Source organism: Vanessa tameamea, chromosome 8 (genome assembly GCF_037043105.1).
Source record: "Vanessa tameamea isolate UH-Manoa-2023 chromosome 8, ilVanTame1 primary haplotype, whole genome shotgun sequence".
NCBI classification, from domain to species: domain Eukaryota; kingdom Metazoa; phylum Arthropoda; class Insecta; order Lepidoptera; family Nymphalidae; genus Vanessa; species Vanessa tameamea.
In genome coordinates this window covers 10,625,349-10,640,674 of record NC_087316.1, presented here as the reverse complement: position 1 = coordinate 10,640,674, position 15,326 = coordinate 10,625,349, and the positions used below count along the sequence as shown (strand labels likewise).

At 30.1% G+C, this 15,326-nt stretch overlaps 1 protein-coding gene across 1 annotated transcript in view; it reads left to right on the top strand.

The window, feature by feature from the left end:
• Positions 1–15,326, top strand: part of LOC113399889 (nitric oxide synthase) — a 43,743-nt gene that overhangs the window by 19,182 nt on the left and 9,235 nt on the right. Inside the window, exons 2-5 of the mRNA XM_026639153.2 lie at positions 10,834–10,970; positions 12,393–12,555; positions 13,068–13,159; positions 14,990–15,131. Coding sequence (XP_026494938.2) covers positions 10,834–10,970; positions 12,393–12,555; positions 13,068–13,159; positions 14,990–15,131 — 534 coding nt within the window. The remainder of the gene's footprint in view (positions 1–10,833; positions 10,971–12,392; positions 12,556–13,067; positions 13,160–14,989; positions 15,132–15,326) is intronic.

Sequence of the window (15,326 nt, the reverse complement as noted above, 5' to 3'; positions counted from 1 at the left end):
TTTCTACAATTAAATTTTGATATTGAATTTGACATCGTCATTGAACGAATAATTACATTTATTTTTACAGCTATGAGTACAATCTCAAGCGCATTAAAATACAATATATTTTAAAGATAATCATCTCAGACAATCCTTAGACGAGAATGAACGTGACACGGATACGGGGAAACCCAAGAGACGCCGCCGCGGGCGCAGCTATTACTGAGTTCAACGTATGTTATAAATTTAATTTTATTGTTGTAGGATAGATTGATTGTCGGGCATTAAATTGGGATCCTTTTCTTCGTGAAACTGTTTTTTTTTTCTTTAGTAAATTCCTAAAAATCCATGGAGATATTAGGATATTTTCCTGTTATCATTATTGTTGTTTTTTTTTAAAGTTTTTTACAGATATATTTTGCATGAAATGGGCTATTTAAATTTTATATATATATTTTTTTTTATTTAAAAAATTAAATGTTTAATATTATAAAATAAATTTATGTTGGAGTGAGTGAGTGATGCGCTTGTTGCCTTTTTTAGTTCTTATTGTTAGTGCTCAGCTCCGTCAGATAGAAACACACACAGCGAAAAATTATCAATAAAATATGAATAAAAATTTGTTACATACTTAGCATTTGAATTTTACTGAATAAAATAACAATCATAATTTTGTTTAAAGCAAAATTATGCAATTATATTATTATAAGTTTAGCTTCTAAAAATGGAACGATGTCCGTGAAGTCCAGTTCTACTAAATTAAAGAGAGACGCTCGACTTATCTTGTTTAAGACTTAGCTATTTGTTAGTGTTGTTTGTGTATGCGGAGCACACACACTAGTGTTTTATATACTTTATTTTTCTTTAGATGACTTATTAATACAGGAGTAGGGTCGAATGTGCTGGGGTAAATTCCGCAAAGCCAATAACACATTTACCAAACTGAAGTACAGTTGCCAAATAATAAACAAAAATCAATTGGTTAGTAGGTATTCTTCGAGTTGCACATTATTTTTAGCTTTATAAAATATACATATATTTTCAATATATATTTAAAATACTTTAATACTTTTTTTCAATGTATATTTTAGATGTCACGTTTGGCCCGTAAAAAATAACACACACAGTTCATTTTAAAACCACAAATCTCTTTGACATCACTGTTTTTCTACAGGAAGTGTCAAGAAAGTTTTTCATAAATAAATATTGAGTTGAAAATTCAATAATCTAACCTAAAAGAAAAAAAAACATATCTGTTTTTCACTCTATGTAGAAGTCGCGCATAATAGCGGTTTTTCCACGGGCTTAGTCTAAATTTTAGACGATCGAATGAAACCCTGGTGAGCATTGCCTGGTGAGCATTGCTGATGTCATGTGCTTAATTTATCTTTATGATTCATTACGTGCATGGTGGAAGACATCGAAAAGAAATCTGCATGTATATTAACAAAACTTGCCTCCCACATATATATCCAAGTATCATCTCCTGCTCTGTTCCAGGAGTTAGTTCGAATGAGCTCCAAAATTAGAGGAGTCCTTAGTAATTGTTATAGCTGGCATCTTTTTATGATATAGGTAAGCAGATTGACAAATGTGCCACTCGACGGTAAATGGTCACCACCATTGCACATTGGCGTTGAAAGAAATATTTACCATTACTTTCAATCAATGCGCCACTAACATTGCGAACTAAGATTGTATGTCCCATGTGCCTGTCGTTACACTGGCTTACTCACTCATGAACCGCAAAAAAAAAAACAAAAACAAAACAATACAAAGTATTATTATGTATATAATTTGACAAGATTAAAAAAAAATAGAAATCTCTTTGACAAATATAATAATAATAATCAAACACATTATGATTACCTCGTTGGATCGTGTTCTTCTAATCAGATTCTAGTTAAACGAACATTTATCAAACGCCGCGCTGATTGATCATAGCAAGTACTATCCAAATCATTGGGCAATATTATAACAAACTGTAATATAAAAAAGCTTTCACCGTACATTACAAAACAGATAAAAAACTCATTAATGCATATGTTAAATTCGGAACGAGTTCACACTGTATTAGACAACGATATTAACATGATATTGCAATTAGCTACGCTGATATAAACTCAGAATCATTACCGTCTTTACATGGGGCACGTGCCCAGGGCCCCCATCCTGAGAGGGCCCCGAAGAACCAAAAATTTCTTTCACACGTTTGTTCTCACGTTGACTGCTATGTATATTTTCGAATGTGATATATTTGTAAGAAATAACTAACATATTTATCAAAAAAGGCTATAAAATAGCCATAAGATTGTACAACCAATCAGATATCCTACGAATCCTACGAATATACGAAAATCACCGCACCGTTTATTTGAAACTATACTTAAGGCCTGGCCCAAAGCAAATTATTTGTACATGGTAGGAAATATCTACCAAAAGGGCCCCTAATTCGAATATTATGGTATTTTTTATTATTTTTGAGATGAGACCTACTGGATTAAACTCGTTTATTTTAACCGAAGATACTGGGCTTAAATCCGGATAAGCACATACTACGTACCACTGGGTAGACCATTTTGCAAAACTACGTTATAAGATTTATTTAAAAAAAAAATGTAATTATTTTGAAAATGCAATTTAATGCAATTGTTCAACTTAATGAGTTATTAAAGTTATAAGACATATTAATCGCAGAGATCGACAAAGTAGTATGTAGTCGTCGTAACTGACAATTTTAATTTCAATTACACTCGTTTAACACAAAAACCTACGATTATTTAGAGAGACGGCAATGATTTAACATTTTAAATTACATCTATTAAAGTAGATACCACCTATTTCTATGAATCACTGGCGTTGAATGCTGCCAAGATAGTTTCCTAGCTATTATCTCAATTACATAGTCAGTTCCAGCGAACAACGGTTTAAGTGCAGTGAACCCGTTTGAGTGACAAACAGTATTGTTCTGATTATTCGCCGGATCCGTATTACCTTTGAAAATAGAACTACGTAACAAAATTTAAAAAATGAACTGTTTAATACAGTTGTCGTCTATTTATATTTTAAATTTAGTTTCGTGGTTCTTTTGTTTTTGTTTGTGTTTAATTCTGAGAACAATTTATGAAAACAGGAAACGCCCGAAGACGTCATTACAATTATGTGGATATCGTCTCAAAATGTTAACTGAACTGGTCGATTTTTTTTTTAAATTTCTAACATAAGCTCACTAGTTAAAAATGTGAAACGATTTATTAATTTGTATTTTTTATAAAACCATTAATAGGATTGACGACAAATTTCGTAAAACTAACGAGGCGCTTAATTATTTTCCTTAGTATTCTGTTAAGGATAATAAACGAGTTTTTGTTGCTAGATATACATAGGGAATATAAATCATTTTTACGACAGCAATTACTTAGTCTAGTTAAAACAAAAAAATATTGATAACTACACAATTATTTATACTGACTCTGTTCGCTGTTTGTTTAATCTGTTCTGTGTTGCTGATTCGTCTTAAAATTAAATTATTATTAATATAAACAAGGCTAATTAGTTTTGCAGTTTCGTCGCTGTCGTTGGTCTTAAATATCGATCAAATAAATTATAATAATTGGCTAACATAAGGCTGTGGCTAAATTTCATGTAAATCCTACGCGTAAATCATTCATTTTAACATTCACTGGCACACATGAAGCAAGAGGGTATGCATAATATCTCATGCACATGGTAAGCCTCCGTTAGAACGGCTGCTGTACCGGCAATTGATAAGGAGATTACCATCATAAACAAGTCTTATTCAAAATAATCAGTAGGCGTTATAGCCGTATTATTTATTATACTTAATGAGAAAATACTGATAAATACTTTGGAGAAACTTTTTCTTTAAAAATAGGTAATTATTTAGTTTTTAGAGCATTGTATACGCATAAAACTAAATACCTACAAATTCGTAGACTTCGTAGGCGTAAAGTAAGAATTATTTTATTATAAAATACTAATTTTATCATTATTATTAATTTAATTTTATAAAAAAAAATAGAATACACTATCAGTTTGAAACAATATACATAAAAAATAATATTATTAATAAGCTTATATCCTTTCGATAAAAACATCCCCAACGTTTACGTTCGTTCGTTTTTCACAAAATATTTAATATCAAGCACGGATCTGTCCATTTTAATTGTCGGTTACGATATCGAATACATCGTATCAATTACAAAACAATAAATTGATAGGTATCATTCGTAAAATCGAGTTTAAAATATTTTATACGAATCAAAACAATTAAAGGGAATAATTGTATTCATTTATGTTAATACAAATTCTGACCAACTTGTCTTAATAAGGGTACGTCAATACATGTCAATTGAAACGTATAGTTCGGACAAGCCGTTGATTAGCTTGGACCGAGTCCGATTATATAGACAATGATGCAATGTCACGAAACGACGTGGACTATTAGAAGATAATAAGGTTATGTACACACACGAGACGTGATATGCAGGCACAGATTGATTTATTTGCATATCATTGAAGTGAATTTAATAATAGAGTAAGGAGAATTGAATATTGTGACCACATACACACTCGAACATATTACTTAACCAAGTAATGTGTGCTAAATGAAAAATTTTATTTCCGTACAAGCTATGTTAATAAAATCTGAGCTGTACTAAATACTGTAGGTGCTCCGCGCGTACTTTTCTCACCCTCGTACTTTTTTATGTAGTTTGGTATTTCTCTATCTATCTAACGCAAAAAATAATTTATCAAATCGCACATGTACCCAAACTTTGAGATGAACTCGTTTAAACAAACAAACAAATTCATCAGCTATGTACATAACATGTAAGTTGATTTATGAATATTTCTTCAGTATCTGTTTGTGTTAGTAGTTGTAGTTACTAGATTTTTAGGGATTGGTTTTCACTTAGTCATAAAAAATGCTTCCTTGGAGTTCATCAAAAAGCTCCCTTTATACCGAATTTCATTAAATTAGATCTAGTGGTTTGGCCGTAAAAGCGACAAATATTCAGACAGACAGACAGACAGAGTCACTTTTGCATTTATAATATTGGTATAGATTTTATATGTAAATTATATTTTTAAAACCACATAGGCAATTTTAATTTTCAAATATCTTGAATATTAAATACGCTACTATGTGATAACGCAGCCTTATACTGTATTTAATATTTATATAATTATAGTCATATTTTTAATTCAAACAATATTTTGTTCAATAAATGTGATTTCAGAAAGGAACGTTCAATTGCTATTTGATGGTAAAATATACGACGTGTGTCATAGGTAGGAACTTACTGAGATGAGTATATTGCCGTGATAAAATATTATTCAAACGATTATTATGTCAGTTGAAGTAGCATTTAATATAATGATACATGTTTGTTAAAACAAACACGTGACAGTGTATTCTAAACCGGATTAGAAACGCATTAGACTTTATCAAATGAATATTCATAAAGTTATTCTATTTTAATAAATATTATTGAAGAAATAAGTAGATTTTATATATTTAAACATTATGATACTATTTGACTGGGTGATCATAAATTTGGCTGGGACACGTTACTGTAAAGTTCGATCGAGGGTTCAAATCCGGACGCCACTGAATTGTTACGTGATTAATTTAGGTGTATAATCACGTGCTCAGGTGAAAGGAAAACGTCATGATAATACTTGGCTATTTTTTATTTAACAAAGTATGTAGTATACGCGCTACGCACACACACGAAGAGAATTCAGGATGAGACTACAGCATTTGTATCATTATTCCCGTGGAATGACCGCATAAGAGAGCGTCATTCCATTTGTTGTCCTGGCATACTAATCGGTCTTACCCTAAAGGCGTGCCAATAACTTTTATTATTTATACTTCTATGTTTAAAAAAACTAAAATCTTCGTATTATTTAAATAATTTTATCCAATATAATCCGTATATCTGAAAAAAATTGTAATTAGCATTAAATCATCGACATATTTGACATAAGTATATATAGAATAAAAAAGTAAAAATAAAAACTGATCTAACTTTATATTAAACCAGGCTTGTAGTGCAATGCCTCTTTAAATTTGTTTATGAAATATTATAGTACATATTCTAAAACACTCCGTACGAAAATGAATAAGAATAATGGCATTATCATGTTCGGTATACTTGATGCAATGTTAAGAGTTACAAGAAAATAGAACAAAATTTCCGTTATAAAATTGGTAGGCAGATGGTCAAATAGACCACCTATTGGTCAGTAGTCACGTCTGCCGATAGACATTGACGCCGTACGAAATTTGAACCATAACTTACATTACAGAGCCACCAACCTTGGGAACTGAGATGTTATGTCTCTTGTGCCTGTAGTTATACTGGCTCAGTCACTCTTCAAACCGGAACACAACATTAATAAGTATTAATCCTTGTCGGTAGTATATTAATATGTAATACTACTGTCGAGCAGTGGATTATCTATATTAATAATTTCGTGCAGGTCTACGATAGACCCGATCGAAACCTATCCACAATTATAGATCGTTAAAAAATTAATATTTTTTGTAGATGACAACATATTATATCCTCAAAAATCGTGTAAATGACAGTTCGACGGGCGATCATGCCTGACGTTTACGGGTGATGTTATAGGTGTTTGATAATCACAACGTTAATGAAAAAATTATATTTTATATGAAAAGTAAATGATAAACCGTATTTGTTTAGATATATTTATTTTACCCGAGCGAAGCCGGCTTTTCATCTAGTATTAATATTTATTCGAACAAACAGTATCGAAGTCTATTCTATAACATATATTCAAACATATATATATGTGTGTATGTATACAGATATCACAACGGCTGTCGTTGTCATTCTAATTATAAAAATAAAAAAAAAAATGAACGATTCGTTTAAAATCTTTCCGCGTATCATTCAAGCGTCATTTCCGCGGATAATTCTTAATACACCGTAAATTACACGATCTTTGTTGTGGCATTGTAATGAATGCTACCAGCTGATGTAATTTTCTATGAATTGCCTTTAATAAAAATATTATCTAAACTCATATTATAAAGCTGGATATTGTGTCTGTGCTCTGTGACATTTAAGAGCAGAGCAGTAACAATTAGATACATTTTTATATATTGTGTTTATTTTTTCCTAAAAGGCATTGTATTTAAGACAAAAGAAGAAAAAGATTAATATGTGCATCATAAAAAATAGTTTGATGTCACGTATATAAAAACATATAAATCAAATGCAACGCGGATAAAACCACGATACATTACTTGTATATTAATTATTTTATATGCTTGTCATTTCTGCAAAATACAGCATTCGACTATTATTAAGATAAAAATCGCTTGAAACGTTTAAATATTTTATGCATTTTTTTTTCCTTTAAACATTTTTATAAATAAAGTTGATCAATTCCATATAAATAATCATTTTTATTATATCATAAAACAATGAACTATAACGTAAAAATGAATATTTAAATTAAAGTACATTTTCCGGCAATTTATTTTTATTTTAAACAAGAACACAGTTCTATAATAAATTTATACGTTATTCGTTTATTTAAAACACAAGATAAACTAAACCAAATTACGTAGAAAATACGTAGAATAATCGAATTTACTTCAATTTATTACATTATTTCATCTTCGATTTAAATTGAACCTTGAACCCTGCAGGGCTCGAGGGAACTGCCCACAACAGCGCAGACCAGATTAGAAGATGTTCATGTCATGTTTCTTAAGTAACTCGGTTTAATTAGTATGGAAGGTGTGCTGTCTGACATATATCATTCTATTGTACAGATAAAATTATAAAGGAAGCTAATGAAAGAGTCGTAATTACTGTACCTATGATTTTAAATTTATATGACACATACTAACAAATGTGTTTTTAATAGCGCTCTTTTTGGGTTCTATACTATTTCATATAAAACAACCTTTTATAATGATGGTTACCCATTTGTTGTTATCAAACACGTATCAATACGTAGTAAATAATATTTGAAACATTTATCTGCTCTTATTAACACATGATTTAAAAATTATATCGTCATTTAGGAACAGAAAACGAAAGTATTGGACGATACAGTATACTGCTTTTTTTCTAAGTCTTAGTACAATTCCAATACACTTAACCATATTTTTATTATTTATCTTATAGAACAATATAAAATTATATTATAAATATAATATACGGCTAGTCAGATAAGAGCTTACGTTGTTAACAGATGTATCCCTTACGTCTTTTATTCTCTGATTCGATCCCTCTTGGGTATCGGCCGCAATAGTTGAGCCGGTATGTCGCTGATTATCGTCATGTTTGTTAAGCAACTTGGGCCAAATTACAATCGAATCGAGGTCAATTTATACATATAAATCAATCCAATCAACGTCGTTACCAATTTCCATTTAAAATAATAGCCTGTCATTAATATGATACATATTTTAAAGATCAGATGCTAGAAATTGTCATGTAGATTGCCATGTTAACAAAACTTTTCAATAGTGGAAATCGAGATAGCTCAGTCAATAGAGTACGTAGAATTAAATTAATTCTTTAAGTATGCAGATATGCTTAATTAATGTTTATAATTCATATCGTTCTTGGCGTAACAGGAAATCTGTGTTGTCAGTATTTGTTTATATTTTAGCTCTCAGTAACCTACGTAGTATATTAAGATACATTTTTTAAATATTTATGTCTAGATAGACAGGCGAGAAAAATAATGGCTTACTGTTGGCTAATAAAGCTATAACAGTTCTATGAAGGTTGGAGAGTATCAAGGGTAGCGGTCACACACACCAAGATAATAAAGCTGGCTCATTTGTTTCAGTTCTGTTGGGCGTCACTCTGTCTAGATATATAATAAATATATTCTAAGGCAATAATAAGCCCTATAAAATATGCCTCCGTCTCATCACAATAATTACGAATAATGTTTTTTTGCCCTGAAAGCAAGTTGCCGTAAAGCTTGAAAAACACATAATATTTTTAATAATAATACATTTTTATATTTTTATTTTTTTCATGCTTGCTTAATTGTATTTAAATCAAGACCTTTAATCTCTGTAGACACAAATAAATCTAATCAATAATCATCAATAATAATATAATCTTTAATTTCAGCAGTGTGATGACTGAATGCCGTTAGTAGTTATTAGGTACTTATAAAAAATTAATAAGTAAATAAGTAAAATAAAGGCCTGTACATTTTCCACTACTGGGCTACAGCCTCCTTTCCCTTTGAGGAGAAGTTTTGGAGCTAATCCACCACGCTGCTCCAATGCGGGAAATAAAAAGCCGAGCTCGAGATTAATTATAAACACAAAATAAGCACATGAGAATTCAGTGCTGCTTGCCTGGGTCTGAATCCGCAATCATCGGTTAAGATGCACGCGTTCTAACCACTGGGCCATTTCAGCTCTATAAAATGAACATTATATAGGTATAAAATTAAATTTACAATACATACATAAAACTTCATCACTATTAGTAATCAAACTAGAATCGATGAGAATGATAAATTTATCAAGTATTATTATACTTAAAATAATAATTTGTTCCTCGTTAAAGAAATTTAACAGTTAAAAAATGCACATTAGCGTTAAAGCGTGCGGTAGCCTTGTGCAATAACACGGGTAAACGGTACGTCGCGTTTCAAAGCATTCCTCGGGTTTCGTCTAATAGTTTAAACTCTAAAACTGTTTCGTTCCTTTTTGGAGCGGTCTTAGGTTTGCTGAAAGAGAAATAATCGTATAATTTGTATTTTTGAATAGCACAACTTTAATTATGTATAATATTTTGTTCGTACAGTTTTTTTTAAGAATCATAATTGTTGATGAAATTCGTAATATACCTTACTCTTAAGTTCAGTAGGTTTAGTATGTTAAGACACTTAGAATCTATATTTTACAAGATTATTATATTGTGTAGATTCCGTCGAGAAGAATCGGTAATAATCTTATTAATCACACATTTGTATCAATTAAATTTAATATAACGATCATTTTTTCATTTATTTACATTAGAATTATTAACATAAAAATTAAAAACTTATGGTTTTTATTTTTTTATTGTACTGTATAAAACATGAACGCGTGGAATCATGGCAACAAATTACATTATTAAATAATATTTTGTTCATTAAATACAATTTATATATCCTGCCTAAAAATTAATAAATTACAAGTTTTTTTTTAATGTTGTATAATTTGACAGTATGCGATTTATATTTATTGATTTAAAATATTTAAGACAAAAAAAGATTGATAAAAAATATTATTCTGAATTTCAAACATGGAAAACGAACTGCCGTTTCATATTCAATTGTATGGAGATTTCAGAAGCACATGGCGATAACGTTTTTTAAACCATTTGTATGTGTGTACTTTTTTAACTTTTAATTTAAGAACGTGCAAATTCCCAGCAAATTCTCTACATTATACATAGATCTATAACGTTATTTCATTGGTGCCTGTCATTACACTGACTCACTCATAAGGCAACTCATGAGTTATATAACTTTAAAATGTAAAATTTATTTTTGTATCGATAGTTAATAAAATTTTATTAAAAACAGCTTCTGGTTTAAAGGATTGATAAGCCTGCGAAGTTACAATCGAAGTACAATCTATTTTACAACGGAATTAAACGCTGTACAAATAGATCCAATAGGATAGAAAAAAAAAAGAAAAAACAAGAACCCAAAATTTGAATATCGAATTTGATCTTTTATCAAAAAGTTATATAAACTATTTCTATATTAGTATTTATTTTACATGTAAATTAATTAAAATATTTTTCTTTGGCACAGAATACGAAATGCTCAGCGGCAGTCTGTCAGAATAGCATAATGGATATTCCAAACAGAGGTGATACTCCGAGAACTGTCGAAGAAGTTTATAAAGAGGCTCAAGCTTTTCTTAAACAATACTTTTCCTCAATACGCAGGTAAGAATTTAATAAATATAAATTACTTGAAACGTTTTTGATATCGGCTCGATTTTTTAAAGTTTAATTATTAGTAAATCTGAATATTTTTGAGTTACCAGAATTCAATCACAATGAAAGAATATACCCAAATACACACAACAACAAACATAACCAAACAAACATATCGATATATTTGTTTGTATGGATGAATAAACTTACGTATTCTTGTGATATTTTTCAAATAACTTACAAATCTTGAGTACGAATTTAGGCAGATATCAACCCCCGAATAATGTCCATAAGAATAGCTTTTTATTTGTTTTGGTTAAAATATGAAAACGATATTATTAATATTCAATTCTTAGTCCAAAAGGTAACTAAAAATTAAGTAAAACAAACGCAGGAGGGCACAATAACTAATTTTACCTACTTAATATATTTTTTTACTAACCGACATACAGCGCATAGATGAAATTGGTATATTTATAACACTAGAAATTTTGCACAGGATTTTCTGAATGGAACCTAGTTTAACTCTTAAGGGATATGGAGGATGAAAATTTGTATGGAAATTCGTTATTTCTGATATGAGATACATGGAACAATCCATCGGTAGCATAATTTTGTATTTAGGTTTTATCAATGAACTAGTGACAGTTATTACTTTTCGAAGTGATAGCTTCTTATGGAAGAGTAAACTGCTTCGTTACGTAACGCGTTACGGCGCCAGTCTGTCGGGCTTCCCTTTCTCTTACGCATACGGCAGCAGTAAGCAGCCAATAATGATACTAATAATATACGTAAACAAAAAATCTAATGAACATATTTCAAGATTTGTAACTGAGAATAAAATATATTTTATAATCAATAAAATATTTTATTAATAAAAATAACCTTTCTCTACATTATTATTATATTAAATAGTTCAACTTAGATTAGTTTAAGTTATTACTTCTGTCGGGCGTCCCGAGCAGTACATTTTTTTTTTAATTCATCACTTAAGAGGCGAACTTGAACACAAAAACCCATCTCGAGTTCTAACATCGAGCGTCGTGACCGCGGTGAAACGAAGTTACTAAAAACTTTAATATTTAACAAAATTCGATGGATTTCTGACAAAAAAATCCAATGGATCGCCCATTCCTCTGAATACAATGGTATTTCTTATAATTTATTACAAGAAATACCCGTGCATTGAAGGTTTAATATTTGTATTATGTGTTCATATGTATTCATTTTGGTACTTATTTATTGTGTTTTCGCAGTTTCTTTAGTAACTTTTATATAATATGTCAAGCATATTCATTGAGAAAAAAAAAAACAACCAAGTTTCTGCAGTTTGAAGTTAGGGCATTTTACGTACAAACTTTTACATTTACGGTAGAGATTTGCATTATATGTAAAACGTTCTACGAACTTTTATAAATATAATATTTTTAGAGAAAACACTGACGCCCATGTTAAAAGACTTCAAGAAGTTGAAGAGGAATTAAAGAGAGGAGACACTTATCAACTCAAAACAGCTGAATTGGTATTTGGAGCTAAGCTAGCCTGGAGGAATGCATCGCGATGTATTGGAAGAATACAGTGGAAAAAGTTGCAGGTATTTACGAGTAATAATGATATTATACACGATAAGTACATTTAGTAATGTATGAGATTTCTTTATGTACATTTATTTCTTTCGTTTATGTTCCATTTTTAAACAGCTCAAAACGTGGAATATTTTCCATATTCAAAATATTCCATTTGGTTATTGGATGTGCTTGTATTTAATATACGATATTTGTATACATTTTGGTTACTTATCGGTGGTTATTTAACGTGATGAGATAATTATAAATACAATATAAGGCACGGAAACATTGGTGCTCTCTAAAATCAATAAATTATATTTGATAAAGATCCACTGGATGTGTTATATTCACTGAACTCTCTCAACTTAATAATTAATTCGATCATTTTAAAATTATTATACTTGAATTATTATTAATCGAGTTTAGAACAAAATAAGTCTTTATAATTATACGCTTTTATGAGAGTTTTTTTTTTGTATTTTATATTTTTTGTGGGTTATATTTATTGTGAAATATGCTTCTAATTTTTTTTTTGTAGATATTTGATTGCAGAGCAGTGACCACGGCCAGTGGAATGTTCGAAGCGCTTTGCAATCACATCAAGTACGCGACCAACAAAGGGAATATAAGGTGAGGGTTTAAAGCATTGCAGCATAATATTTAATGTAATACTCCGTGTCACCGTTATTATATACCAAAACTAAGATAAGGATGTTTCTAATAACAATACTACAGTAACATATAGTACACATTAGCACCGCGAGGTTTAACCGTTTCTGCTTTTAATACAGTATTTCTGTTTTCCACGCTTGAAGAATGTTAAAAATATCCTTCTAACTTTATATCCTGTAGGATACAGTAAGCCAATTTACAAATAAATCTAATTATAAAAACGCAAGTTTGGCAATATTCGGAAATTTATTTAACAATACTGTAATATAGGTAAAACATATTAATTAATTGTTACGAATTACGTGATTGTTACGGAATAAATATATTTTTTCAATGTACACTTTCCGCAAATAAGTTATTGTCTCGCATCTTTGCTTCTTAAGGAGAGTATATTCCATGCTACGAAAATTCGGGTTGATCACATTTGGCAGAATTTCATTCGACAAATGCACGTTTTTTTCACGATGTTTCCCTTTATCACCATCTCAAACTGATTAAAAAGAAATACAAATTACGCTCATTAAAATCAGCAAAATTTAAAGTTTCAGTTATTTTGCGCTTTTTAAATATTATTAAAAACGATTTAGCAAAGATACATTAATTGCAGACTAACAAACGACAAAGTGAATCTGTTGATTTTAGCAAACATTATAATATAAATATAACATCATGACAAAGTGTCGAACTTCTGTTTAAACATAAATGGACCGGGTTTGACAGGGCTCTTCATTCTTTTATCTCATAATGAAACAAAATGCGTAATGAAAGTTATAACAAAGCAAATTAAAAAGGCAAAGTTGCCATCGCCACAATTGTCTTAATGAATGGACGGGAAACTTTTACGAAAACCTTATTATACGACAAAATTCTGTGTGACGTTTACAATTTTTCTCCGCAAAAGAGTTTTTTCCTATTTATTTAGAATATCATTTAGAATTTAGTACACGTTATTTGCAAGGACGTTGCAATTTTATATATTGCTAATGCAAAGTGTGTCTACTTTTTATTTTATACAATATAACAAAATAAGAATATATAACAATGAAATATTCACCTTTCCGAATACTCTGCTACTAGATAAATTAATATATTATTGTTTTTAATACAATCGTGTGTAACTATTGTATAATACTTCGTAAATAACTTGTCATAAGTATAAACTTATATGAATTGTTGATAAACTAATAGCGTTTATATTCTTTTCTTGTAATGGCTATTTGAAAAAACTACTACACAAGTTTTAGTATATTCTTAGAAATAAGACCGGAAGTTATTTTTTTTAAATATAAATTTATTACTACCCTCAAGAAAACAATTTACAAAACGAATCTACTTCGAAAACAATTAAATTTAACAAACCAAAAGTAAATTAAACAAAAACTAAAAATGTAAGACCTCTGAAACTATTACAACAATTACGGAACAGTCTAACGAAAAACCCAACAGACAGAATGACGTTGCCGAGATGTTGACTCGATAACAGCCGAACAGCAAAGAGATCGCGCCGGGTGCTGGCGCTGCTTTTATATGTTTTCCCCACTCTTCTTCTATCTTCTACAATATATTATTCTAAATAGTAGCGTTTCGCACTTTCGTCCACTTTAAATTTAGGCTATTTATGTAAAAATCGATTCGTCACTTCATCGTTCCTTATTCCGTCCAATAATGTAGATAAAGAAAATATTTTTATACATTTCATATTACCTCATTAAAATTTGCTGACTACTTCAGTAGCTTTTGTAAAATTAAAAAACGTCACCGATCTCTCTACCCGTTCCCAATTTTCAGGTCAGCGATAACCATATTTCCCCAACGCACGGACGGCAAACACGATTACAGGATATGGAATCCACAGCTCATCAGCTACGCCGGGTATATGGAACCAGATGGGACTGTGTTAGGTGATCCGGCCAGAGTTGAGTTTACCGAGGTATGTGATCTGTATGCGGAATGTTTTACAATAATTCCACCGTTAATAATTTAAGGACATTTAATGTTAGGTGGTTAGCGTGAATTAACTTTAATTTAAATATATGTGCATAAGCCATTTTTAAAACCATCACGGCGACATACAGTTTCCACAAGCAAATATTTATAGGAATAAAAACTGACAGTTGTCGTTTTG